This window comes from Phocoena sinus, chromosome 1, assembly GCF_008692025.1.
Source record: "Phocoena sinus isolate mPhoSin1 chromosome 1, mPhoSin1.pri, whole genome shotgun sequence".
NCBI classification, from domain to species: domain Eukaryota; kingdom Metazoa; phylum Chordata; class Mammalia; order Artiodactyla; family Phocoenidae; genus Phocoena; species Phocoena sinus.
Window position 1 is genome coordinate 30,575,178 of NC_045763.1, and position 27,391 is coordinate 30,602,568.

At 46.7% G+C, this 27,391-nt stretch overlaps 2 protein-coding genes across 4 annotated transcripts; one reads left to right on the top strand and one right to left on the bottom strand.

The window, feature by feature from the left end:
- Window positions 1-2,674: 2,674 nt before the first annotated feature.
- Window positions 2,675-11,806, bottom strand: C1H1orf109 (chromosome 1 C1orf109 homolog). Of its 3 annotated transcripts, XR_004352737.1 has the most exons (6): window positions 11,516-11,797; window positions 11,063-11,337; window positions 8,981-9,160; window positions 6,965-7,083; window positions 6,304-6,791; window positions 2,675-3,699 (listed from the first exon to the last, which is right to left on the bottom strand). XR_004352737.1 is itself a non-coding variant. In XM_032652439.1 (5 exons), the coding sequence occupies exons 2-5, from the start codon at window positions 11,335-11,337 to the stop codon at window positions 6,754-6,756; spliced, it is 612 nt and encodes a 203-aa protein (XP_032508330.1). In that variant the 5' UTR covers window positions 11,516-11,806; the 3' UTR covers window positions 4,187-6,753. The 3 variants fall into 3 exon arrangements, 2 of the variants coding, with proteins under 2 accessions (XP_032508330.1, XP_032508323.1); XM_032652439.1 differs by lacking the exon at window positions 2,675-3,699 and having other exon boundaries at window positions 4,187-6,791; window positions 11,516-11,806; XM_032652432.1 differs by lacking the exon at window positions 2,675-3,699 and having other exon boundaries at window positions 5,476-7,083; window positions 11,516-11,782.
- Window positions 11,807-11,945: 139 nt separating this feature from the next.
- On the top strand, window positions 11,946-27,329 carry CDCA8 (cell division cycle associated 8). Its single transcript, XM_032614979.1, has 11 exons — window positions 11,946-12,055; window positions 12,216-12,328; window positions 12,468-12,596; window positions 14,664-14,704; window positions 16,627-16,699; window positions 18,723-18,805; window positions 21,427-21,491; window positions 22,609-22,704; window positions 23,809-23,935; window positions 24,686-24,772; window positions 26,011-27,329. Exons 2-11 carry the CDS (start codon window positions 12,232-12,234, stop codon window positions 26,053-26,055), a joined length of 843 nt encoding a protein of 280 aa, XP_032470870.1. The 5' UTR covers window positions 11,946-12,055; window positions 12,216-12,231; the 3' UTR covers window positions 26,056-27,329.
- Window positions 27,330-27,391: the final 62 nt, after the last annotated feature.

Below are 27,391 nucleotides of genomic sequence, written 5' to 3' on the forward strand. Positions count from 1 at the left end.
GGGTCTTTGGCAAGTACAAAGGGTGATGGCCCAGAAGAGAATCAAAGTATTAACAGCGGCCTCAGTTGGCACTGTCCTTCAGTCCCTGGCCCTGGGGTTCGTGTGGCTGGGAAGCCTGATCTCTGTTTCAGCAGTGGGATCAAAACCAGCTTTCAGGGCAACATAAGCCAGACGTAATTTTTAGCACAGACATAACTTTCTAGTTCCTTTTTCCTACCCCTCATTTTTCAGTTGCCTTTAAAGAGGCCGCAGAGGGCTGAAAAACAAATCCAAGTTTAAAGAGACAAGTGCAGAAATGCAAACTGGGCAAGGGGACAGAGCCGCCAGCTGGACCAAATGTGCCTGGAAAACAGCATCCTCTGCTTGGCAGGTGCCGGGGATTTATGGTTGAGTTTTGCAGACGTTTCATCGCGTTATGAGCCAGCTCAGGAGACCCTCATAAAACTCTGCTTATGTGAAAGAACAAACGAGCTGATAAAAGTCAGCTGCTGCCTATAAACGCGCTGTGGGGACTGCAGCGGAGTAGTGGATTTATTAGTCTGGGCTTTCTGTGCAAATTAAGAACTACTGCGCACGTCTGAATCGGGAAGATGATGCTCCCTGCTCACATGAGGGCAAACGGGCCGGGCTGACCCCCTCCCCCATCTCTCAGTCCGTTAGAGACCGGAGGGAAGATTCTGGCTGAATTTAAGTTGCTGGACACCTACTCTTACGTTCCCTTTTCTTGCCTCCCACAACCGCCCAGAGAAAGGATCCGTCTCTCTCCATCCACTGCATCACCAGCACATCTTTATGACAGCACATCTCACAATGGGCTTACGTATCTGCCGGATCTACCAACTGTGTACTTCCCCCTATTTATCTCTGCGTCACCGGTAATTTGTTCTGTGCCGGGCACACAGGGAGGCCTCCGAATGAATGAATATGGAGGTGGCAGACTGTCAGGTGCCGTGTACGTAAGTCACTACTACCCCGCTCCAAACAGCACAGAGGGGTTGGGGGAACAGAGCCGAGGTGTCCGTTGGAATTGAGGACCAGCTAGGTGCTGGGAAGCCACAAAAAGGGAAGAAGAGGTGCAATGAGAAAGTTATTAAGTCTGGTTTCTTCCCCAGAGAAGCACAATCTTTGTGGCTATCCTACCCAGCTCTCTCTCTCTGTGCTGCTGCTTTTTCTCAGGACTAAGGCTATTTCTTCAAGAATGACTCTGCAAGAGAACGGGGGGGGGGGGTACTTGCTAAGCATACAGCTACCTCACCCCTGCCCACACACACTGGATCAGAATCTCTGGGGCTGGGACTCTCAAACGCTGTACCAGGCACCAGTCTCAGAAAAAGTGACTTTCCTTTGCACTCGGTAGAAACCAAGAAGGAGCCTTCCAGGAACGATGTGGAGGAGGGAGAGTGCCTGGAAGGACTGGCTTTCTCCTCCCAGCGCCTGGCATAAAGGGCACAAGTGTAAGACTCTGGCAGACGGCCCCAGGACGCACTCCAACCCTCCTGGCTATGGGATCAGAAAGGAGGGTAACTGGCAAGGTTGTAGTGCCCTGAGCCTTGGACGCCTCATGTGCCCCTGCCAAGCCAGACGGGGGCAGCACCGCACTCACTGCTGCACTTGGAGGACTCACGTCCCAGGCACGGCTGGGTATTCGGGAAACCAACTCTTGTCACAGCTGAGGAGGTGGGAGGGAGCTTCTGCCTTCTGTGGCAGAGAGGAAACAGTGGTGCAAGGAAAAGACCCCTTTCACCAGAACCAAGAAAACCGTGGTACGAATCCCGGCATACTTTCTCAAAGCATACTTATTTCACGGCTTGTTAAGGGTTGAGGAACACGTTAAAGGGCACAGCCCAGAACTATGCACTCAGTAGGTGACTAATCAATCTCAAGTTAATTTCAGCTCCTTCAATGTTTATAAATTTACCAAAAGCCCTCACATGACTCCTCCCACTTGAGCCTTACAACTCTGTAAGGACAAACGTCATTATTTCATTGTACAGATGAAGAAGCTGAAACTTAGAGGAGGGAAAACGACTCATCCAAGATCACCTGTCTAGTAAGAGGCTGACCTGAGACTTGGACCCAGGTCTGGGTCACTTGAATTCAGCAAGGTTTCCCCAGAGTTGGCTATCAACACACTAGCTCCTTCCCCATATCCCTGAATCTGCTCCTCCAAATGTGCGCTCTCCCCACCTTCTCACAGGGAGAATTACAAACAACCCAATGCTTGAACAAGCTGGAGATGGTCCCCGGCCCCCATCATCCTGATTAAAGTCAGAGAGACCACACAGCCTGGACTCTCCCTAGGCAGGGAGAAGTTCTTTTCTTCAGAGCCTAGGGTCCCACTGGCTTTGAAAACCCTCTACTCTGCCTGAGAGAAGCATTCTGAGGTCCATTCTAAATGTGGGTGGGGTAGAGACAGGAAAGAAACACAAATTCTTCATTCCGTCCCAACAGATTGTCTCACGGACAGGGAAGAGGGTTCTGAGCACCAAGAGTCTATTTCCCCACCTGAGGGAAACAGAGAAAAGAACTCACATTTAATATCTCAACCCATGAGCCAGTGGCATGCTTAAAGGAGAGCCAGAAGGATTCCCACTATGATGACTCTCCCTAAATTAGTTTATAAATTTAATACGATTCCAGTAAAAATACCAACAGAATTCTTTTTTTATTGGGGGTGAGTGGGTGGGGTGGTATTAACTAACTGAAAATTCCAAGGAAAAAACCATGAGCAGGGGTGGGAGTGAGAGGGAGGGCTACCAAAACCTAACAAGTGTCAAGACTTTGGAAACAACCTAAATGGCCATCAGTAAGGGGCTAAATAAATTATGTTACACCCACACAACAGAAAACTATGCAACTGTTTTTAGAAAAAATTACGGAAGCTCTTTACGTATTCATACGGAATGATCTCTAAGATACAGTAGGTGGAAAAAACGAGGTGCAAAACTGGATATACAGCATGCTACTATTTGTATGAAGTTGTAGAGAATACAAAAATATTTGCTTCTTGCATTAGTCACCTATCATTGTGTAACAAATTACCCCAAAACTTAATGACTTAAGACAAACATTTATTATCTGTTTCCACAGGCCAGGAATCCGGGTCCGGCTGAGCTAGGTTGCCTTTGGCTTAGGTCCCCACGAGGTTGTAGTCAAGCTGTTAGCTGGGACTGTGGTCTCATCTGAAGGCTCAGCTCGGGAAGAGGGTCTGCTCCCAAGTTCACTCAGGGTTGCTGGCAGGCATCAGGCTCTCATGTGAGCTCTCCACAGGGCTGCCTCACAGATGACTTCCCCAGGAGAGCAAGGGACAGCACCCACCATGGAAGCCAGTCTTTCCTCATAACCTAGTTCCAGAAATGACCACCACTACCACTGTCTTCTATTCATCAGAAGCGAATCTGTAAGGTCAGCCCACACTGAAGGGGAGGGGAGTATACAAGGGCATGGATCATTGGGATCTATGGGGCTATCTTGGAGGGTAACCACCCCTGCACTCATAGAGGCAAAGAATATTTCTGGAAGGACACATAGGAAACATTTAACACTGGCTGCCTCCAGGGAGGGGGACTGAGTAACGGGGAACTCTTCACTGAATATACACTTGCACCCTATGAATTTTGTACAATGTGAAAGTATCACTTACTCAAAAAATAAACCAAATTAATTGCAACTTAAAAAAGGACAATTAGAGGGACTCCCCTGGTAGTCCAGTGGTAAAGAATCCACCTTCCACTGCAGGGGACGCAGGTTCGATCCCTGGTCGGGGAACCTACATGCCACGGGGCACCTAAGCCTGCATGCTGCAACTACTGAGCTCGTGCACCTCAACGAGAGCCCATGAGCCACAAACTACAGAGCGCACGTGCTCTGGAACCCACGCACAACTAGAGAGAGAAGCCCATGTGCTGCAATGAAGAGCCCAAGCCACAACAAAAAGATCCTGTACACCTCAACGAAGACTCCGAGTACCGCAACTAAGACCCAACGCAACCAAAAAAAAAGGAAAATAAATAAAATGGAAAATTAGGATAGCAATTTAACAGCAGAAGAAAAAAGCTAAGAAGGAAAAATTATACTTAAATAATACATAGTTATTACTTAGCACCTTAAACATACTTGTTTCTATTCAGTCATGATTACTTGCTTCAATGAGGGAGGTTTAAAAAGCTCATTTTTATACACACACACACACACACACACACACACACACACAAACAAACAAGCAACTCCCATTTGCAAAATACATACTCTTGATCATGGCATTCACAAATTCATTCCAGTTCACCTTTACAGACCCATTTCCTGCCACTCTTCTGTCCCCCTGTGAACTCCAGTGACTTGCTATAGTCAACTGTTAATGCTTCCAGTTCTAGGGGGTACAAGCCACAAGCACGATGCCCACACACTTCCAGGAGGTATCAGCTTCCATTCTTTCTCAAATACTGCCTTTGCTTAGACTGCCCCTGTACATGCAGCACCCTGCACTCCTTTCTGAGCCTCAAGGCCTGACTCAGATGTCACAGTCACCACGAAGTAGTCCCACAAGCAGTTGGCTGTCACCTCTATTCTCTCATGGAATTCTGTTTTGATCTCAAATACAGCATTATTATATTACCGTTTAAATCTCTTCACTTAAAGTCTGGTCCTTGGACCATCAGCATCACCTGGGACCTCGTTAGAAATGCAGAGTCCAGGGCCCCACCCCAGGACCTACAGAATGGAAATCTAAATTTTAACCAGATACTAGTGATTTACATACATTTTCAAACTTGAGAAACACTGGTTTAAATCTTTCCCTGGTTGAACTATAAATCTTTTTAGTGCTCTCCTTCACCTCTGTACCCACAGCACATCATAAGACCTGATACCAAATATCTTGAGTTAAGTTATTTACAATTATTATATATGTGATAGAATAGATTTTTTTTTAATTTCTGGAAGAAAAAAAAATTCCTGGAAGAATATACACCACATTATTAAAAATGATTACATATCTGGTAGGTGGACATTGTGCATTTTTCACTTTCTGTAATACTTCAATCTTTCACAGCCAGAATGTATTATCCTTACAGGTAGAAAAACATGATGACTTAAAAGAATACATGTAAAATATAACATTATAATACATTCATAAAATGGTATATAATTGTGTTGAGCTAGATTCACAGATATGAAAAACTGGCCAAACTATATTAAGATTTTTTTAAAAGATAATTTAAACAACAATATTTATCAATAACACCCTAATTGTTTTGTTAAAAAAACTTGTGAATATGGACACTAAAAAGATACTTAACAAAATATCTCTGGTGGAGCTTGTTTTATATTTTTCTGCATTTTAAATGTTTTCTACAATTTTTCTGTTTTTTTGCCGTACGCGGGCCTCTCACTGTTGTGGCTTCTCCCGTTGCGGAGCACAGGCTCCGGACGTGCAGGCTCAGCAGCCATGGCTCACGGGCCCAGTCGCTCCGCAGCATGTGGGATCTTCCCGGACCAGGACACGAACCCACGTCCCCTACATCGGCAGGCGGACTCTCAACCACTGCGCCACCAGGGAAGCCCTCTACTGTTTTTTAAAAAGCATATATCACTTTTGTAATACGAAAAAAGTCATTTTCACTTTGAAAAATATCTATATTCTTTATTAAGCCTCTTTACATCTAATGACCCAGATTTTTACACCAGCCCAGGAAGCTGACAGGTCGGGAAGTACCACGACCATTTCACTGATGAAGGCACTGGGCCTCAGAAACCCAACCCTGAACACCTGACTGTGAGCTGGTGTTCTCCCATCCACGCAGCCACCCCAAGATCAGAGAACTGTAGCAAGTCAGTCACCAGCTTTGGTTTAAAAAAAACAAAAAACAAAACTGTTATTTGAGGAGTCCCACTATCCCCAGTTACTTACTCTCAGATAGTAAGAGCAACAAGAGAACCCCTCCAAACACAAAGCATTCAGAATAATCCATGCTGCACCACCTCCCCCTGGTGGTAGGCTCTGGAAACTAAAATTGTTTTGATGATAAGGAGCTACTGCAATTCGAAAACAGTTACTGTTTTCCACCAACATCACCTCTACTTCTTTATTTTTTTAAAAATATCTATTTATTTATTTGGTTGTGTCAGGTCTTAGTTGCGGCACACGGGATCTTTCGTTGCAGCACGCAGGCTTCTCTAGTTGTGGCACGCAGGCTTAGCTGCCCCTCAGCATGTGAGATCTTAGTTCCCTGACCAGGGTTCAAACCTGTGTTCCCTGCATTGGAAGGTGGATTCTTAAGCACTGGACCACCAGGGAAGTCCCACCCTTTACTTCTTTAAATCATCAAAGCCACTTTTTTTCATCAAGGAGTTGGATACTGACACAAATACACGAAACCAGGACCTGGTGTCAACGAGGCTCAGAGCTTTGGATGATGCTGGGGGCAGCGGCACTCTCTACCCCTGTCCTTTCCTTCCTTGCTACTTCTGTGGCTGTTGCTTCTGCCCCCAGTGTTCTTCTGCACGGCCTTTCCTGCATCCTCTCTGTCTCTGTCCACTCCCCTGAGCCTTAGGAAAGGGCTAGGTGTGACCATGTGCCCTCACCCAGGACCTGGCATGAAGAAGACCCAACATCCAGCACAATCCTCAGGCTCTAGGCACTGACATTTCCAATAAGTCCAGTTGCAATGCTGACATTTCTTTAGAAATATCAGAGCGCAGTAAGGTCGGTCTTCAACTGCGTCCCCCTAGTCTCCCAATAAACACACGGCTTCTTCACTCTTCCAGGAAGAAGGACACGTTCAACAGGATACCTGGAACAGGAGGAGAGAGAACACATGGCATACCACCTCTCCAGAAAACACAAAACATCAGATTTGTAAAAGCTACCAAGGCACCATGAGGGCATCTCTACATGCTTTCAAAGAGGTGAGACACAGAAAGAAAGGAGGGGAGGAGACACGAAGGACTAAATGAAAACCAGTACCTCGTACAAGGTCTGGGTGTTCGTCTTCCGAAATTCGGTCCCAGGCTTTGGGCAAAGCTTGGATGTTTCCCAAGTCTCCCCACTGGATTGAGGACAGAAGGTACTTCCTCTTCAGGTACCTTCCTGGGAGTTAAGGAAGGTGCTCAAAAAGAAAATGAAATATGCTGAAGGAAGAAAATACCCTGGAGAGAGTTCCTGGGAGCTAGAAAAGTGAAAGCGCAGCTACTGCTACATTTACCAGGTGGGCAGGGCTCGCCTCTGCTACACGTCTTTACCGAGCCCTTCTTTACACACATGGCTCTGGGCTACAGGGAAAAGGACAGAAACACCGTCCCTGCAATCTGGGATCTCACCGTGGTGAGAAAAAAACAGAAACTGAAAAGACTCTAAATGACAGGAAAGATTAAACTCAGTGGAAGTTCAGAGGATGACTTCATCGCCTTTAGAGGACAGGAGGAGGATTCCAGCACATAATGGATTCAGGGACAGGACATTTCCAGTGCGGCTGGCATGGAACGATGTGCAGAGTAGCAGGAAAGGTGGCTGAGAGGGCAGGTGGAGCCAGAACACAAAGACCAGCACGGGGGTTCTCGTCCTCAGAGCACCAGAAGCTACTGAAAACTCCTACACAAGCAACAGGATCAGAACGAGACTTCCGGAAGATAGATCTGTGGAGTGAGGCCACTACCCGGGGGCGGCTTAGAGGGAAAGAAGCCAGGGTCAGAGAAACCTGTCTGGAGACTGCATGTGACTAAGGGTCCAAGTGAGAAACAATGGTAGAGGCAGTGTGGACAGAGAAGGAAACTACAAGAAGCACCAAGGAAACAGAATGGAAGGACTTAACAGCTGAGTGCAAACATTCTTACAACGGCAGCTGGCACACCATAAGCGCTCAGTGAGGGTGGCCCCAGCTACTGCTCCCACTGCCCACGCTGCTGTTGCCACCACTGTGGCCGATGCTGCTACGCGGCAAGCAGAAAACAGCAGGAAGGGGGATGCTGCTTAAGTTTCCAGACTAAGTGATCAGGCAGGTTTGATGCTACAACTTAAGGAAACAGGAGCTGAACAGGAGGGCTGGACGGAGGATTTCAATTCTCCATTTCAGCTTGCAGTTCCGCGAGATTCCAGTGGGGGGCATCTGCAGGAAACCGAAAATCAAAAGTAGAGGCAAGAATAAAGGTTGGCTTGGGAGTGATTCAAATGAAGGTAGAAACTCCAGCCAGAGGGTAGATGCGACTAACAGGCAAGAATTGAGAGGAAAAAGGTGAGAGAACTCCAACTAACAGGTCTTTCTGCTTCCACCCAAGTCCTTCCTCAGAACACAGCTGGGTGATACTGTTGAAAACACAGGTCTGATCAGGTTACTCCTCTACTCAAAACCTTCTATAGCTTTCCATCTCACTCAGAGTAAAAGCCAAAATTCAAAGACCTTGGAGGCCCCACCAGGCCTAGCCCTGCCTCTCTGACCACATCTCCTGTTAGACCACCCCGCTTTCACTCGGTTTGAGCCCCACTGGCCGCCTTGCTACTTCCTGAACATACCAGGCTCGCTGTCACCTCAGGGCCTTTACACTTGCTGTTTCTTCTACCTGGAACACTCTTCCCCCAAATACCCCCATGGTTCTCTCCCCCACCCTCTTCAGGTCTTTTCTCAAATACCACTTTCTCAGTGAGACCTTCCCAGACCACCCTATTTAAAACCACAAGCACACCCTCACCCCTCGCTTTCCTCATTCCCTGCTCTATTTTTCTCCAAGGTACTTATCGCCATCTGACAATCTATATAATTTCCTTTTTTAAATGCCTATCTTCTAGCACCTAGAGCAACGCCTGGCAGGGAGCAGTTACTCAATAAGTGATTTAAGGAATGACTGTACAAAGGAATGCACAAAGAGTCCAAGTTCAAGAACCAAAGAGAACTGACCCATACTATATATTTTTGGGCAATCTTGTGAAAACTGAAATTAAAAAGACCTCCTGGAACAGTTCTGTACCTGAAATGTGTGCGAAGGATACAAACTTCGATAATGTCTCTCGATATCCTGTAACCACTCCAACATTTCAGCCACAGAGGGGCTTGTAGCTGAAGCCTGCAGGACAGCATCGAGGCTGATCACGTCTGCATGCTGCTCATAGATCTGAAGCACGTGTTCCACGTGGCTGCTGACTACATCACGCACCTTGAGGAGGGCGGCTCTGGGGGAAGAGTCTGATATTAGGCAATATCATGAGAAAGGCCTAAGGCCAGGTTCCTTAACGCCAGCACTAAGGACGTCTTGGACCAGATGATTCTTTGTGGTGGAGGGCTGCCCTGTGCATTGCAGGATGTTCAGAAGCATCCCTGACCTCTACCTACTAGACGACATGAACATACCATGCCTCCACCGTTCCCAAGGTGTGACAATCAATAACGTCTCCAAATATTTACTGCCACACATCCCAGTGGGAAAAACTGCCTCCAAATGAGATCCATTGGTCTATGGAGATTGATGATGGTGCCTTGGAGGCAGGGGTGGCTCAAGAATTAAGAACTGACTTAAAGATGGAGAGGCTGAAGTTACATGGCTCTCAAAGCTGTGTGATGATGTTATTCCCAGCTGCCAAAGAAAGTAAAGGCCAAGCGGGCCTTCTGGGGCTGCCACACAGGAGAGCAAATGCTCACACACAGTCCAATGCAATGTACGTGAAAGGAATAAGCAAGAGGAAACTGAAGCAACAAACCAGCAGTGCTCTCATGCTACCTCGTGCCCCATACTAGTGAATTCTTGAACAGGTAAGATTTGGGCTCTTGACACACCCAGACTACTGTGGATCTTAGGAAAGTTACTTATTCTCAATCACGAATAAAAACGGTCTCTTTTGTTCACTGTGCATCCTAAGTACCTAAAACATCGAGACCGGCAGACAGAACAACAAACAACTGTCCAATGAACGAAAAGGATTGTTGTGAAGAGTATGTGCAACCATGCATATTAAGTGCTTCGCGAAGTGCCTAGCTTACGGTAAATTTTGTTATTATTCCATTGGTGACTCCAAGGGGCCCAGCCACCAAGACGAAGGCTACAACTTCCCAAAGGGCAAGGCAGTCCCTAGCCTATAATTGCAGCTTTCAAAAATGTTTGACTGTGACTCACAATTAAAAAATAGACTTAAAATTAACAGCCCGATACTCACACACAAACACGTAATCAATTGAAATAAAAGTCCACTATCGTAGAATGTACCGTGACCTAATTTAATTGATTGTCTTGTCTCTCTCTTTTACTCAGCTTAGGAACTAAGTCTGCTTCATTGTTGTATTCCTAGCACCTGTGCTTGGCATCCCATAGGTGCTTAATAAAATGTTTTTTGTACAAATGAATACAAAGAAGGCCCCATCTTCGACAGTTTCCTATTAGTCTATGGCACAGACTCTACACACTAGAACCTTCTCTTGTCCTGGTCAAGGAAAGGCCATACGTGCCCTGTCTCTTCTCTATCCTCAATTACCTGTAACTCTAAGGTAGAGGGTCTAACATTAGGCATAGTAAGAGCTTAGAGACGTGCTACTCGTGGCACGCAGACACCAATGAACAGCAGAACAAGTGGCCCTGGTGTCAGGCATACTTGGGTTAGAATTCCAGTTTTACTATTTACTAACTGCACAACCACAGGCAATCTGCTTGAGCCTCAGTTTCCTCACCGGAAAAATTAATTAAGTGAGGTTAAGTCAAAGAGGTGTTGAAAAGATTTTATGAGATAAAATGTAAAACCCTTAGCTCTGGCACCTAATAAGTTTATAGTATAGCTCCTCACTGCTTTTTACCTAAGAAAGACTATAGAGGAGGGCCAATAAGCGTTCCCCATTGCTCTTCTGTTCTGCTTTGATAACTTTTACTAAGTCCACCACTGTCACGCCTAGTCTGACAAGGGAAGTGCCAGAAAATGACTTCTTGACAGAGATCCCATTGCAACAAACGGAAAGGAGGTAAGGTTGACATATCCCTAAATACCACGCTCTCAAGTAAGAAGAAAAACACCCTTCCGACTGATCCTAGCTTATTAAACACCCAGTTTTAAAATCTTTCCGCCAAGAACGAGCGCCACTGAGCCTCTTACAGCCTCTCCCCTAGCCTGTCCAGGAGAGTGTCACCAGCCGCCAGCTGCTTGCGCCTCAGCCGCTCCTGTAAGTCTGGGAAGTCCCGAAGTGACGGCACATCCTCAAATCGTAGGTTCTGTGCGGCCTGCAGCTGCTCTGCCAGGTTGCTGAGGGAGGCCAGGAGGGGCGGGCAGTCCCTGAGAGCGCTCTGCCACAGGCCCTGCTGCTCCTCCACCACGGGAAAGCACTTCCTCAGGGCCTCCTGCACCGCGAGCAAAGGCTGGTCTTGAGTCATCTTCCGTTGGGGAAAGGAAAAACAAAAAAACAAAAAACGCATTAGGGTTCCAAATCGATAGGGGAAGGACCGGGTCATGGGTGGGAGTTACTTCCGTTCGCAGGTGAGAACAGCGTTTCCTCAGGTAGGGCCGTCTACTCCTCCCGACAGGAGTTTCTAACGCGAGGCGTTGTCTTACCTTTAGAGGGGCTCTCGGAAGGCAGGACCCTTGTTTCCCACCTCGAGAAGCGTTTCCGGACTATCCCTCGGAGGAGGCTCGTCCGGGTTCGGGCAGTTTCCTGTTTTAGACTGCGGGTTCCCCGGGCCTATCCGTGCGTCCAGAGCCAGAAGCTTGTCTCCTCTCCTTGAGGCTGCGGGTCGCTTTCCCTAAACCAGCGGGAAAACTTAAAGCTAAAGCAATCAAAGTTTAAGAACCTTCCTAGGGCCCCAGCCTGCCTCCGAGTCTCTCTACGCATGCCCCAACATGGCTACCGAGTCGCGAGAATATGCCGTCAATGCCTTCTGGGTACTGTAGTCCTACATGTGGACTGGCTGTCTGATCGCAGAGCTTCCCTGTGATTGGTTATTGTGGGATCCTCCTAAGACGGCGGCTTCTCATTGGTCAGCCTGTGGCAGTTTGAATTTGGTGGCGGCGGTCGCACGTCCAGTTAGCCCCGGAGCCGCTCCCTCTCGGCTGAAGCAGCCAGGTTTTTCTCAGCCCCTGTTTCGGGACCCACAGGTGGGTGCCTCGCAAATCTTTTATGCCCAGGCCCCGAAGGGCAGGAGTCCCCCTCCAAAGCCCCTGGGGTGCCCTCCGCCCTCTCCCTCACCCTGGCGGCCCCTTGTCCCTGCCCGTCTGCACCGCTGACGCCTTGTGGCTCGGCCCCCTTTCCCCGCAGCCTCCATCGAAGCGCCATGGCTCCGGCTAGGAAGGGCGGCAGTCGGGTGACCAAGACCAGCTCGGTACGGAGCCGAAAGCTCGCCTCTTTTCTTAAGGACTTCGACCGTGAAGGTAAGGGGCGGAGCCCGGGTGGTCGCTAGCACCTGGGGCAGTCGCGGGGTGCTGGCGGATTGGGGCGCTGGCAGCACGGATTCCAGGCCGCATTCCTTCGCCGGGTGACCCGTGTCCCGTCCGCTCTGCCCTCTCGCAGTGCAAATACGATCCAAGCAGATTCAGTCAGACAGGCAGAACCTCCTCAAGGAGATGGATAACTTGTACAACATCGAGATCCTGCGACTCCCCAAGGCGCTGCGCGAGATGAACTGGCTCGACTACTTCGGTAAGAGCTGCTAGTCTTTCCCCAGGCCTCGGCCTGGAGCCCTTCTGTGGTTACCATGGCAGCCTTCGTCTTCTTAGTGAGGTCTTCCAAGATCACTGCAGGAAACTGCAGCCCTCCTCCTTCCCCCCACTCCCTGTCTCACCTCCCGGCTTTGCTTTTCTCCTTAGCTCTTACCCTCATCTACCTTTGCAGGCAGGCAAACGTTTTCTCTAAAGGACCAGATAATAAATATTTTAGGCTTTGTAGGCCAGAGGGTTCGCTGTCGAAACGACTCAACTTTGCTGTTATAGTTCCAAAACAGCTGCAATGAATGGGCATAGCTGTTTTACAATAAAAACTTACTTATGGACACACTGAAATGTGAATTTGACATAGATTTCACGTGTCATGAAATACTTTTTTTTGGGGGGACGGGGGGGGATATTTTATCCAACCATTTGAAAATGAATGAGTGAATGGCTTGGTTTATTACCAGACCTCCGTTGGAAGGATAATCCCAAGCAGCTCTTCCTGCAGCTTAGGGAAAATGTCAGTTTAAAAATGGGCATATCAAATTGTGAAGTGCCAGGACTCAAGGGTTTTCCTGGCCAGAGAAAAATCCCAGCCTGTTGCCCACCCCCTTGCTAAATGTCCAAGAAAATGCAAAAGGCTGTCCTTTTGCTGGGTCACCCTTACTTTTACTATTTTCCTTATTGTTAATTACCCAGTATATAGCCTCCTTCCTGGATAGAAATGCATGTTCTGTTCACATAGTAGACGTTCAGTGATGCTTTTGACTTCCCCTTTTATTTATTAACCTATTTGTGCATCTCTGCAGATACTCACTGAGCATGTGTTAGGCACAGTGCTAGGTGCTGAAGATGCATTGGGAAATAAAACAGGCGTTGTCCGTGCCTCCAGGAACTTACAAGTTAGTAGAGAAGGATCATTTTTAAAATTTGGACATGATTATATATTTTAAATTATGAGTACTACAAAAGAGAATAGAGTAGTGGTCAATGAGCGCATTTATATAGCGCTTTCTATGGCAGACAGGCACTGTACAAGTGTTTTCCATATATTCACTGACTTCATCCTCATCACAACCATATTAATTGTTAATATTATCCCTGTTTTATAGACAATGAGATTAAAGCACAGAGATTGTTTACTTTGCTCAAAGTCTCATAAGCTAGTTAGTGACAGAGTCTACTTGAACCTAGGCATTCTGGTTCCAAAGCCTGAGTTCTTAACTATTATAGGAGATACTACCAGTTTTTCCAGCCGGAGGACCTAACCTAAGTTTTTATTCTACATCTAAACCTGCAAAGACCTCTTCATTCAGTACACATTTACTCCATACCTACTGTGCGACTTTTTTTCTTTTTTTTTGCGGTACGCGGGCCTCTCACTGTTGTGGCCTCTCCCATTGCGGAGCACAGGCTCCGGACGCGCAGGCTCAGCAGCCATGGCTCACGGGCCCAGCCGCTCCACGGCATGTGGGATCCTCCCGGACCAGGGCACGAACCCGTGTCCCCTGCATCGGCAGGAGGACTCTCAACCACTGCGCCACCAGGCAAGCCCTGTGTGACATATTTTTGCCAGAAGCTATGGGTGTTATCTCTGTCCTCAAAGAGTTCAGTTCAAGGCAGGGCACTTTTACAGCTTTGAGTAGTTGTTGGATGTGACGATAGTGAGCAACTAACTCAGCACATTGCAGCGATCTGCTGAGAGAGAAAAATAAGCAGAGTTTGGGTTTGAGCTGAGTTTTGAAGTATGAATTAGAAATTTTTTGGGTGCAGAGGATTATTTCGGGCAGAGGAAATAAGTACCAGGGCACTGAGTCATGAGAGACAGTGGCACATTTGGGAAATAACAGGCACTTTGGTGTGGTGGAACCTAGAATAAGCCATGAGGGGAACAGTCAAGCTTGGAGAGAAATTAAACTAGGTTGTAAAGGCTCCTGAGTGTTGGATCAAGGGCTTAATCTGGTCAAGTGTAAGAAAGGTAAGTGGTCATATTAGGAGGACGGTTTATTATTTAAGTTATTAGAATCTGATAGTACTAAACAAAACGTTCTTTTCAAAGCCCTTGGAGGAAACAAGCGGGCGCTGGAGGAAGCAGCAACAGTAAGTGACTTCTCCTATTTTTGAACTGTTGGTTAGTTTATAGTTAGTCTGTTCACAAAAATTCAACCAGTGGGCTGACTGTGGAAGAGGTTCCAGAGGGGAACTATCTGTGTCAACAAAAAAATTATAGTTGTCAAATGCTGAGTACGTGAAGCCCAGATAATTTCAAGGTTATAAAGAGAGGTAGTTCTTTTTTTGGCAGGTTCCTTGCAGCTCTTTGCCCGGACCTTTGCAGGGGAAGTAGGAAGCCTAAAGTCCAAGTTCCTTTAAGCCCCTGCATCATTACACGGTGACCTGGCCTGCTAGATGAGGCAGAATAAAGAGTTTAGGTCTGCACTGTCTGTTAACAGTAGCCACCAACTACGTGTAGCTCTTTAAATTAATTAAAATTAATAAAATATTCAGTTCCTCAGACACACCAGCCACATTTCAAATGTTCAGTAGCCACTTTCCATTCCATCATCCATTTCAGACAGCACTCGTCTGTCTAGCACAGCACTTTCTAAGCTAAGCCTTGACAGCTTCAGAATCCTCGTCTGAGTACTCCACATAGTCTCTGCCAGCCCAGAGATGAAACCTGTGTCATTCCTAGTCTGTAACGACTATTCTGGTATTTACACATGCCCTGCAAGAAAAGGCCTGTGAACCATGCCTGCTTTTGCCTATTCCCATACATATAGTTACCACTGGAACAAATTAATTAGAATGGCGACTGGAAGCCTTTTTGAGGCCCCAGGGGCATAGTAGAAAAACTTTTGGCCCTCTAGACTTTAAAAAATAAAAAAAAAAATTTTTTAAGGTAACTATGTGAGGTGCTGAATGTGTTAATTAACTTGATTGTGGTAATCATTTCACAATGTGTATGTATCACAAATCCTCATGTTGTACACTTTAAATATGTTAGAATTTTATTTGTCAGTTATACCTCAATAAAGCTGGAGGGAAAAAATGAGAAGGCTGACATAGCATCAAGTGTGGTAGAGATATGGGTCATTAGGAACTTGTTTTGCTCCTGGCATGTAAACAAGTACAATCACTTTGGAAAACAATTTTGCATAATATTAAGGCTGAACACTTGTGTACCCTACAACCCTGTAATGCCCCATCCCTAAGTATATAGCCAAGAGAAAACTTGGACAGGTGTGCATCAGACACATGTATAAGACAGTTCAAGTAACAGTGTTTGTAATAGCAAAATACTGTTGAGAGGAGATTGGACAAATCCATCGTGATAGATATTACTAGCAGTGAAACAAATTAACTACAACCCCGAATAGTGATCAAAAACAAAGCAAACAAAATATTGTTTAAGCACATACACTATTTGTGGAGAAACACACACACACACTTTCTTTCAAGCAAATGGAATGATGACAGTGGTTATCTCTAAGGAATGACAGAATTAGGAGACTGGTCACCTTTCGAGGAGAGGCAAGGAAATAGAACAGGGAAAAATACATAGCCTAGAAGCAAGTAATTGGCAATGTTTTAGGCCTTCGTTAGTATGGTGGGTTTATGGAAGTTCAATATTTTGTATTATAACTAACAATCTTTTGTATGTATCAAAGAATATGTTTTGGGTTATTTTGTTTTTAATATTTTATTTATTTATTTATTTGGTTGTGTGGGGTCTTAGTTGCGGCAGGCAGGCTCCTTAGTTGCAGCTCATGGGCTCCTTAGTTGCGGGAGATGGGCTCCTTAGTTGTGGCATGAGAACTCTTAGTTGTGGCATGCATGTGGAATCTAGTTCCCTGACCAGGGATCGAACCCGGGCCCCCTGCATTGGGAGCACAGAGTCCTATCCACTGCGCCACCAGGGAAGTCCCAAGAATATGTTTTTTAATTTATGTTTTTAATCTTAAAATATTGTTCCTCATATTTGATGGAATATACCTTTTGTTTTCTGGCTGTGTTCATTACAGGCTGACCTGGATATCACAGAAATAAACAAACTAACAGCAGAAGCTGTTCAGACACCCCTGAAATCTGCCAAAAGTGAGTACTTTTCAAACCCCTTGTTGAACTGAGAGAATGAAGGCCTAGTGTGGTTGGCTGGCTGCTTGGGGAGACCTCACTGGAGGAACCTCTTCCCTCTAATGCCTGGTCCTCAGTCTTGCAAATCCAAAAATTTGATTTTAGCCTCTGCATTCCAGTTAATGATATGCAGGACTGATAACTAACTGAACTCTTATAGACCAATGTGTGAGCTAAAGTGAAGGTGACAAGAAGAAAAACAAAAGCTGTGCTGGAAACCAAACAGTGTTGCCTGCTTGCTTCCCTGAGTTAGAGAGGTGAGCAAGGTTTGGAGAGGTGTTACAAGACACATTAGTGCCGGCCAAGACTCTCCCTGATGTGATCAGAAGGGTTCAAAGAGCATTGTGAAAGGACCAAGTGTCTAAGCATGTCATTCCATGTTGCTCAATTCACTGACCCATCTGTGGAAAATTCTCTCACATACACGTCCAACACTCTGAGAAACACTATCTTAAAGGGTAAGTTTGGGGGAAGCTGGGTTGTAATTAGTGAGCATAGACTCAGGCCAGGGTGAGTTCTGTTATGGACGTGATGTCACTGTCATTAAGCTCCAGTAGCTCAATGCATCCAAACTCCAGTGAGGATGAACCTGACCCAAGACCTGGAGTTTGGGGCTGCCACCAAGCAGGCACCTTCTCCACTGGGCCAAGCCAGAAACACCGTCCAATTCTTGTTCCAGCTTGCCTTCCATCAGAGTTGTCCTGTAGCATGAAGACAGCATGATGGGATTTCACCTTTCCTAGTGTCATATTCCAGGCCTGCCCCAGCAAGGTTCGTGACGTAATTGGACTTGGGTGTTCCTAGAGTTAGTTCCTTAGCTGCAAATCTGCAATCTGTTAGGTCGCTTTGGGTTATTTCTACATTTAGGTAATGTCCAATTTCTCTTTTGAATTCCACTTTTTTTTTTTCTTATTTGGTGTGGGGGGTGTGGGGGGCTAGTCTTCCGATTTCACCACTGGGAACTGAACACACTGGGACCCAGGTCAAACAACAGTAGAAACTGGTTTTGTGTCCTCTCGACCACTGGACTTCAACTACATTGTAAGCTTTTTTTTTTTTTTTTAAGGTAAATATACTTAGATTCTTATTTGTGTCAGGGAGAAAAAAAAAAGCTTAAAAGTCATTAAGTCTGATCTCTCCTCCCATAATTAAATTTCTCTATGGAATCCCTGCTTGGGATTTTCTAGCCCATGGTTGTACATATTTAGCAGTGAGACTACCTTTCATCGATAGACAGCTGTAATAGTTAGAACGTTTTTTCTAATTTTGAACCAGAGTTTCCTGTGGTATCTACATATTGATACTGGTTCTGCTCTTTGAGGTCCCATAGAGCTGTCTTCCATATGACAACCCCTTAAATATTAAAAATTGGTATTATTTCCTCCGTTATCATCCATCCTAAACATCCCTCATATCCCTTTTCCTTCTAAGATGATAGTTGTAATAATTTATTATTTATAAATAGTATTTTATTATAATAAATAGTAATACTTATAGTGTGTTCAGTACCATCCAAGGGACTTTACATTCATTCGTCCCACAAATATTTAATAAGCACTTATACAGTAGGCGCAATTCTAGGGTTTGGGATGAATAACAAAGACCGTGTTTTTGTGGAGCACACATTCCAGGTCTCATCATATCCCTATGAAGTGGCTCCTCCCTTTTAGATGATCACCATGAAAGCCATGTGACCGAGTCAGAGGCAGGGCCAGGCCTCAAGCTCAAGGCTGTCTGACTCCAGGGTCTGCACTCTTAGTGAGAATGCTGGGCTGCCGTACAAAGCATTATATGGGGTTTCTTAACCACTCTTGAGACCCTCTTTTTTGTCTAAACCCTCTGTTTTTTTTTAAAGTCATCTTTATATTGGATCTATTTCTTGATTACAGCCTAAGAGTGCATAAGTTTTATTTCCTATAAGAAATGTGAATGCATAAAAGTTTATTCCCATGAGAAATATCACTCTGTTAAAACTTTCTTATAGCACGAAAGGTGATGCAAGTGGATGACATGATAAAGGAAGAAGAAGAGGAAGAAAATGAAAATAAGAATCCTCAAACTGCAAGAGTAAGTAGGCATTCAGATTCAGGGCTGGAGCCTGTCAGGAGAAAAAGGAAATACTTAAAATACAGTATGCTCCCCCAGCACCCTTGGGCACAGCCTTTAAAATGAGTGAGATTTCACTAGCTGGAGAAGAAAGGGAAGGGAATTCCAGGAAGAGGAATGAAAGTGCCCTTTAAGGAACAGGAAGCAGTTTGGTATGGCTGGGGTGTAAACTGTGAGGGTGATCTGGGGAGAGCAGGGGCCAGAAAATGAATGGTCTTGTGTGCCAAACTTGAAAGTTGCAGTTTCATGAGGTAAGTCTTGGTAAATGACATGACCAGATAGGTATTTCAGAATAGGATTCGGGATAAATGGGAGAGAGGAAAAACTAGAGACAAGGGAACCATTCAGGAGGCTACTGTAATTCTTTTTTTTTTTTTTTAATTGAAGTTTAGTTGATTTACAGTGTAGTGCCAATCTCTGCTGTACAGCAAAGTGACTCAGTTATACACATAGAGACATTCTTTTTTATATATTTTCCATTACAGTTTATCACAGGGTATTAAGTATAGTTCCCTGTGCTATTTAGTAGGACCTTGTTGTTTATCCATCCTATATGTAATAGTTTACATATACTAATCCCAAACTCCCAGTCCTTCCCTCCCTCATCCCCCTCCCTCTTGGCAACCACAAGTCTGATCTCTATGTTGTGAGTCTGTTTCTGTTTTGTAGATAGTTTCATTTGTGCCATATTTTAGATTCCACATATAAGTGATATCATATGGTATTTGCCTTTCTCTTTCTGACTCTTAGTTCACTTAGTATCATAATCTCTAGTTGCATCCATGTTGCTGCAAATGGCATTATTTTGTTCTTTTTTATGGCTGAGTAGTATTCCATTGTATATATGTACCACATCTTCTTTATCCATTTCTCTGTCGACGGACATTTAGGTTGCTTCCACGTCTTGGCTATTGTGAATAGTGCTGCTGTGAACATAGGGCTGCATGTATCTTTTTGAATTACAGTTTTGTCCGGGTGTATGCCCAGGAGTAGGATTGCTGGATCATATGGTAATTCTATCTTTTAGTTTTCTGAGGAACCTCCACACTGTTTTCCATAGTTGCTGTACCAGCTTACATTCCTACCAATAGGGTAGGAGGGTTCCCTTTTCTCCACACCCTCTCCAGCATTTATTTGTAGACTTTTTAATGATGGCCGTTCTGACCGGTGTGAGGTGGATTTGATTTGCATTTCTCTAATAATTAATGATGATGAGCGTCTTTTCATGTGCCTACTGGCCATCTGTATGTCGTCTTTAGAGAGATGTCTATTAAGGTCTTTTGCCCATTTTTCGATTGGGTTGTTTGTGTTTTGTTGTTGAGTTGTATGAGCTGTTTGTATATTTTGGAGATTAAGCCCTTGTCTGTCGCATCATTTGCAAATATAGTCTCCCATTACGTAGGTTTTTTTCCTTTTTTTTTATGGTTTCCTTTGCTGTGCAAAAGCTTGTAAGTTTGATTAGGTCCCATTTGTTTAGTTTTGTTTTCACTTCTATTGGCTTGGGAGACTGACCTAAGAAAACACTGGTACAATTTATATTAGAGAATGTTTTGCCTATGCTCTCTTCTAGGACTTTTGTGGTGCCATGTCTCATGTTTAAGTCTTTAAGCCATTTTGAGTTTATTTTTGTGCATGGTGTGAGGGTGTGTTCTAACTTCATTGATTTACATGCAGAGGCTGCTGTAATTCTTGAACTGAGGCACTGACCCTGTAAAAAGAGAAGGGATGGTTCTGAGATGTTTTCTAATGGAGAGTAGGCAAGATCGGTAGATGGAAGGAGGAACCAGAGACGGCTAGGTGGTTTCTAGTCTAGGGAACTGCCATCCGGTGGCATGTGGGGCACAGGAGGAGGAGGAGTGCTGGGGTAGGGCTAAGGGGAGCAGTCCCTGTGTCAGTTGTTTGGCCTGCTGAGTGTTCAGTACTTCTCCAGGACAGCTCGCCCTGACAGAAATCTCGGCCTGGAGCTCAGGCAGAAGTAAGAGACTGAGAGACAACGACTCCCAGATCTTTAGGTGGTTGTCCCAGCGAGGGAGTCGATGAGGTTGTACAGGGAGAACGTGGAGGGGAGGCTGAGGATGGACCCTAGGAGGGAAGGTAGAAAGAGGAGCTCGTGAGGCAACCTGCAGAGGGCCAGCCAGAGAAGTGGGGAGGTGGGTGGATCTTAGAAACAAGGGAGGGTGTCCGCAGGTAAAGAGTGATTCCTGTCAGGTACCTCCGAGGACTCAGCAAGGGTGAGGACTGCTGAGGGTTCCTTGGATTGGGCACCTGGGTGCCCTTAGTGACCGTCACAGCAGCACTTTGTGAGGGGGTGGGAGTGGGGTGGGGAGACCAGCCAGGCTGTACTCAGTCCAGAAGACACTTACTTTACTCTCAGTCAAAGGCCTCTATTCTGAAGACTCAGGCAGTATAGATTCTTAGTTGATCAATTATGTTGAGAATTATTTAAGTCACTGTGAATTCTGTGAGATAGACCTTCTGATGTTCGGTATTAGTTTTCTTTTCCAGAGCTGGTACCCCTCTCCCTTACCTTTCCCCTTTGCAGGGCCTTTTGTAACCTCAGTTTCATTTGCCTGTGACTTCAGGTTAAAAGGTGTCCTCCATCCAAGAAGAGAACCCAGTCCATACAAGGAAAAGGCAAAAGTAAAAGGTAACAGGTTTTCCAGATTTAGATGTGTTTTTGGTTTTATTGGAGAACCACATTCATCATGGCAGAAATAGGTGGTAAAAGGGCTTTTGTGACTTGTGTTCAAGTTGAGCTTCACATCATCGAATCCTCCAGTATCCGAGCTGGAGGGGCCTCTAGAAACCGTCTGACCCAACACCTTTTCTGGTTCTTCTGCCCACGTTCTCTATCTTCCCCCCCACCTTTTTTTTTTTTATGCAAATGAGGAGATTAAGACCCAGAAACACAGAGTAAGCACTGCATATTTTGTTCAGTTACCTGACAGTCCACGTATAGAGCTACCCACAGTCGGTCACAAAGTGGCTGTCACCTACCTGTAGTTAGTTTCTTAAAAGATTCCGCCTCGGGCTTCCCTCGTGGCGCAGTGGTTGAGAGTCCGCCTGCCGATGCAGGGGACACAGGTTCGTGCCCCGGTCCGGGAAGATCCCACATGCTGCGGAGCGGCTGGGCCCGTGAGCCATGGCTGCTGAGCCTGCGCGTCCGGAGCCTGTGCTCCGTAACAGGAGAGGCCACAACGGTGAGAGGCCCGCGTACCGCAAAAAAAAAAAGATTCCTCCTGTTCTTGCTAAATAATGAGTCACCGTAGACTTGGAACTCTTTATGCTGGGAGTTGGGGGGAGGGGCTGCCTCTTAACAGGCTCAGGAAAGTAGTCACTGGGGCGTGTGTCTGTGAAGCGGTGGGCTCCTCCCATTTCTCCCTGGGCAGTGGGAGCTGTCTGGCAGGAGGACAGGAGCTCCAGCTAGGGGGCCTGCAGGGTGCTGAGGGGCTGGCTCCTTCCTCTCATTCGTTAGCTTGATTGATAAGTCAGATTCTGGAGGCAGGCGGCCTGGGTTCGGAGTTCTGGCTCTGCCCTAATTGGCTGTATGATCTTGGGCAAGTTATTTAACTCAATATGCCTGAGTTTCTGCATCCAGAAATGAGGATCATGGTGCTTCTCAGAGGGTGGTTAGGAGGGCTGCACGAGCTAATGTGTGTAACGTGCCCAGGATAGGCTCTGACATGGTCAGTGTTACCTGCCTCTGCGGCTGCCATCCCTGGACCTGAGAGTTGGCGTACCTAACGGTCATGTCTCACCTGTAGGTCAAACCATTGTGCCACTGTTACCCCAGCTGTGAGCCGACTGGAGTTGTCTATGGTGAAACCAACTCCGGGCCCAACACCCAGGTTTGACTCAAGGTGAGTATTGACAGCAGCACTTGGATTTTTGTGGGAGCCCAACATTTGATGTTTGCCAGAAAAGAAGGGTGTTTAAGAAGATACCGGGAAGCCCTCACAGAGGAGGGTAACCGCCTGGGTTTCCTAATGCCTCTCCCCTGAGTGTAGGTTTGCGTGTTTTTGGTGACAAAATGATTCTTTATCTGTCTCTGATGACTAGGAGGCCTCTAGTGACTGTTTTGGTCTTTTCCGATTCTGATCAAGTTTATTTTAAATTGGTAGGTACTCTCCCATACTCTTGGTAGGAGTGAAAATGGACACCACCTTTTGGGAGACCAGTATAAACAAGGATGTTCTTACAGCATAAATTAATCCCTTCCATAGTGCTGGTCAACTAGATAGGACGTGGAGTATAGCCATTAAATAAGTACATCCGCATGTGCTGATGGGGAAGAGCTTCATGATCACAAGCATCTCCAAAGCAGGTGGCAGGGCAGCGTGTCCTAGATGACCCCATTTGATAGCCAGTTTCTGGAAGGACGCGTAAGGAACTGAGAGTGGTTATCTGGAGTGGGGAGAGTGAGGAAGACTTACCTCCTACTTCTAATTCTCTTCCTTAACTGCTTATTGTTTTTTTTTTTTACATGAGTATATAGTAAAAGACATTTAGGGAAAAATATATGGCAGCATTTTAAAGGTCTTGAGAAAGTCACTTTGGGAATTAATATAATGACGTAATCTCTGAATCATCCAACTTTGACCCTGGAAAAGTCCTCCTGATGGAAGCGCTTAGCCACTCTTGGAAATATATTAACCACAGTTTATTTCTGACTTTGTGGATGGATGGATGGATGGATGGATGACAGGTATCCATATGGAGCTTTGGACCTAACATTTACATGGCTAAGAATTAACTCTCGCTAGATGTATGTTTGCTATCTCAGCCTCCTTCCTCCAGCTGTTTAGTCAATACTGCTTTTTAACCCTAAATTTAGAATGCGCCTTCTTAGAAATGTGTGATTTGAAAACCGCAGCTTGAGGCCAGACGGGGTTTGGAAGGATTCGTAGCGCCTGGTGTCATTCAGTCTGCCAAGCCATCTTTACAGAGATTTTCCCACTTTATAGGGTCTTCAAGACCCCAGGCCTGCGTACTCCAGCAGCCAGAGAGCGGATTTACAATGTCTCTGTAAATGGCAGTCCTCTTGCTGACAGCAAAGAGATATTCCTCACTGTGCCAGTGGGAGGCGGAGAGGTAAGTGTTCCAGAAGGCGATCAGGCCATGGCGTGCTGCTTACTCAGCATTTCTTTCTCTTGTCCATCACCCACTTCTCTCCCAAAACCCAAAGTCCCTTTGGTTGCATGGCTTCTGATATCCACATATCTGTAGGACTCAGAACCATTTCCTCTCGCAGGTTAGAGCTCCAGACTGGGAAGATCCTTGCCCAGCTCTGGGTTTCATTTGTTCATCCACTAACATTTCCCCATCCGTCTTGTAGCAGGTTCAAGATGTAGAAGACATTCCTGCCCTTGAGGAGCAGTTCAGTAGTCAAGCTAGGCTCCCAATTAACTATAACATGAGATGTGTGCAGTAAGGGAGATATTAAAGGGCGTGCAGAGGAGGGTACTATCGGGGTGCGTGTGTGCTTAGTCTGGAAAGGGGAGCTCGAGCTGTGTCTTCCACTCTGTAGCTTCGAGGGGTCTGAAGCAGGCAGAGCAAGTTGCTGACCTCGGCTCCTGGGACGGAGGGGTTGGTTTATCTCAGATGAGGTCTGCAGGGCGTTTCTAAGCTAACGTGCACCCCTTATACTCAGCTGATCCAGCTGTTGGCCCAGTGATAAACACCGACGTCACTGTCTCTTTCGGATTAACTCCTCTCCTGCCTGCCTTGCCATCCCTCTCCACAAGTGCAGGACATCAAGGGAGCCCCGGAGCACACTGGGCTGCTGGGTGGAGGTTCCCGCCCTGAGGGACGTGCCACTTTAACCCTCTCCCCTCCACACAGAGCATGCGATTATTGGCCAGTGACTTGCAGAGGATTGATATCGCACAGCTGGATCCAGAGGCCTTGGGAAACATTAAGAAGCTCTCTGTAAGTCTCGGGTTCCTCTCCACACACAGGAGGCCTCCAGTAGCCTTCTGGGTTTAGCCGTACTTAGGACTGCCTTTTGGGTCTGGCCTGCTGCTTTACACTTACAACTGTGTGGCCTCTTTCCCCCAAGGGATTTTGACTGTTGTCCTGCTTACTGAGCAGCAATTCTGTCCCTAAATCGATGCTGAGCGTTGGTCCAACCAGAGTGCCTGCCACAGAATTTCCACAAGAGAATCAAATCCTGCCTCATTCAGGCAGTTGGTGCCTGTATGTTAGGGCACAGTTGACCCCCCGGGAACTGAAACTTCCTCACAACAGCTCGGGAACAGGGTGAGGAGCTCGCTACCAGGAATCCCACAGAATCTAAGAAAGCACTGAACAGGCAGGCCCTCTGAGTGGTGGGACCACCAGTGCCAGGAGTGGATGGGGCTCCGCTCTGGTGCACCAGCTCCTTTAGCAACTCTGTCTTTGGGGCCCGTGCTCTCACCTCTCTTGCACCCCGTCCTTCCCCCACTCAGCGGGTAACCTTCTCCACGAGGCTCTTGGTTCTGTTCTCCCTTACCTTGAGTCAATATGTGGATCTGGGTAGCCACACGCCCAGCTCTGACTCTATTGCTCCATTGCCCAACGCGGACAGTCCAGTTTCAGTCTTATTTAAATTCTCAAGAGGAAGAATTGAATTAGCTCAGCTTTGGTCAGACGGGCCTCCCCGGTCCCTTCCGCTTTGATTTTGGCTGGTGGATGGGAACACCTAGTGCAAACGTGACTGCTGTAGGTCCCCGCTTCTGGGGGGAGGTCTGTGAAGGGTACATCCAAGTAAGGGGATGGGCGGAGCTACTTTCCCAAACATGTTGTACAGAACAGAGGCCGGTGCTGAGATCAGGCACATGCCCAGCCCCCCGGACCTGGTGACATCCGTCATCTAGCTGGACCTACAGCATTGCTGTTCCCAAATTATACCTTCACTGTCTCATTTGAGATGGTATTTTGCTCCTTTGTTCAGATGAGAAATGGAGATTCAGAAAGGTTAGTTCGGTCTGCGTTGGTGGTATAGAGGAGAGCATAGCTGCCTTCCAGAAAGGTTAGTTTGTTCATGTTACCAATAGAGGATGGAGGGCTGAGATTCACTCAGACCAGCCCGGCCCCAAAGCCAGTGCTACCTGAGTAGACTATGTGCTAAGTGGGCAAGCCTGCCCAGCTTCATCCTCTCTAAAGGGCCTCTCTCCTCTTCCTTTCAGAGCCGTCTTGCTCAAATCTGCAGCAGCATACGGACTCACAAATGAGGCTGCTAGTCCAAGAAGCTAGATTTAACAGGATGGACCTTCAATGGGCACTTCTGGGACCCTGAAGACACCTCTTCCCTTCGGCTTATTGTCTGTTTGAATGTGAAGTTCCAGAGCAGGGAGAAGCGTTCCTCTTGGAGAATTCAGGAAATGTTGCTATTGGCACCTCCCAACCCAGATGACAGACACTGCCTCTGTGTCCATACAGTCCAAACCTCCTGCCATTCTCCCAACTGAATTCTCCTTCCTGCTCTCAGAGCTGCCGCCTCTGCCTGCTGTAGCTCCACGTCCTCTTCGCCCTGCCCTAACTCCAGCTGGGGCTGCACAGGGGAGCCTCATGTTCTCGGGAAGACTGCCAACTCGCCCTCACCGGAGAGCCCGCTCCAGCTGGTGTTCCCGCCCTGTGCGTGCTTGAGGCTGGGAGCTAGGCTCAGAGAAGTGAGCTCCGTGAGAGGGCGGCTCCAGGAAGCTGGGAAGGACTGTGCAGATGGGGCCAGGACCTGTCACAGCAGTGACCACAGGAGGAAACATCTCCCCTACTGCACACATCCCCTCCCTCCTGTGGTGGGTACTGACAGGGCTCTGCAATCTTAACACCTGCCATGCCCAGTAGTTTGGTTTCAAGCTGACTCATAGACTAGTATTTTGTATTATCCCTGTTTACCAAAGACCAAAACTTGGTTTGTGGGCAGTTTCCATGTCTTACTCCTCTGCCTCTCTGGTTAGTCCAGTTAGTGGGAATCTGGATAAGGGAACTGTAGGGTTTAGGTTAATCAGGGGCTTTTACATGACTGGCCGCAGAGGAACTCTGCTGTCCGTGGCCCTGTGTCCCCACCAGGCCTGTAGACTGCAGAGAGCACTTCTGTCTTCTGAGGGTCACGGGGGAGTGGGCGTAGCTTGCCTGGTGGCCTCGTCCCTCACGTCTGGCCTCTGCCCTGGCGTGGGCTGTCACGTGGGCTGCGCTCCAGCCAGCACCTGTGCCCCAAAGAATCATTAGATGTGGTCTGAGAACGTGGGAGCTGAGAGTCCCCACCCCAAGCCTGAGAGCACAGTGTTCTGTGTATGGCTCTTTGTTGTACTCTGTATTATTTTCCTACACGACCATTCTAGTCCAGTCCTGTTCAAGATGTGTTCTTTTCAAGTTGTTTTATTCTCCCTTTCCTGAGACTTTTGTACATACTGTTTTCCTGAGTCATGGTATCTGTAAGCTGATTTATTCTAATCAGAGCTACTGAAAGGTACCTGTTTTCAATAAATTGTGGATTTGTTTTTAATTGATAATTCCGCCTGCCTGTCATCTCCAAGCTGTGCTACCTGGACCAGAGACAGTTTTGGA

Coding starts and splice junctions, on each gene's coding strand:
- C1H1orf109 (XM_032652432.1), bottom strand. CDS start 11,337: ATGACTCAAGACCAGCCTTTGCTCGCGGTGCAGGAGGCCCTGAGGAAG. Junction 9,161..11,062: donor GACAGGCTAGGGGAGAGGCT/GTAAGAGGCTCA, acceptor CTCTTCCCCCAG/AGCCGCCCTCCTCAAGGTGC. Junction 7,084..8,980: donor GAGAGACATTATCGAAGTTT/GTATCCTTCGCA, acceptor ACTCCCAGGAAG/GTACCTGAAGAGGAAGTACC.
- CDCA8 (XM_032614979.1), top strand. CDS start 12,232: ATGGCTCCGGCTAGGAAGGGCGGCAGTCGGGTGACCAAGACCAGCTCG. Junction 14,705..16,626: donor CGCTGGAGGAAGCAGCAACA/GTAAGTGACTTC, acceptor TGTTCATTACAG/GCTGACCTGGATATCACAGA. Junction 21,492..22,608: donor GGAAAAGGCAAAAGTAAAAG/GTAACAGGTTTT, acceptor TCTCACCTGTAG/GTCAAACCATTGTGCCACTG.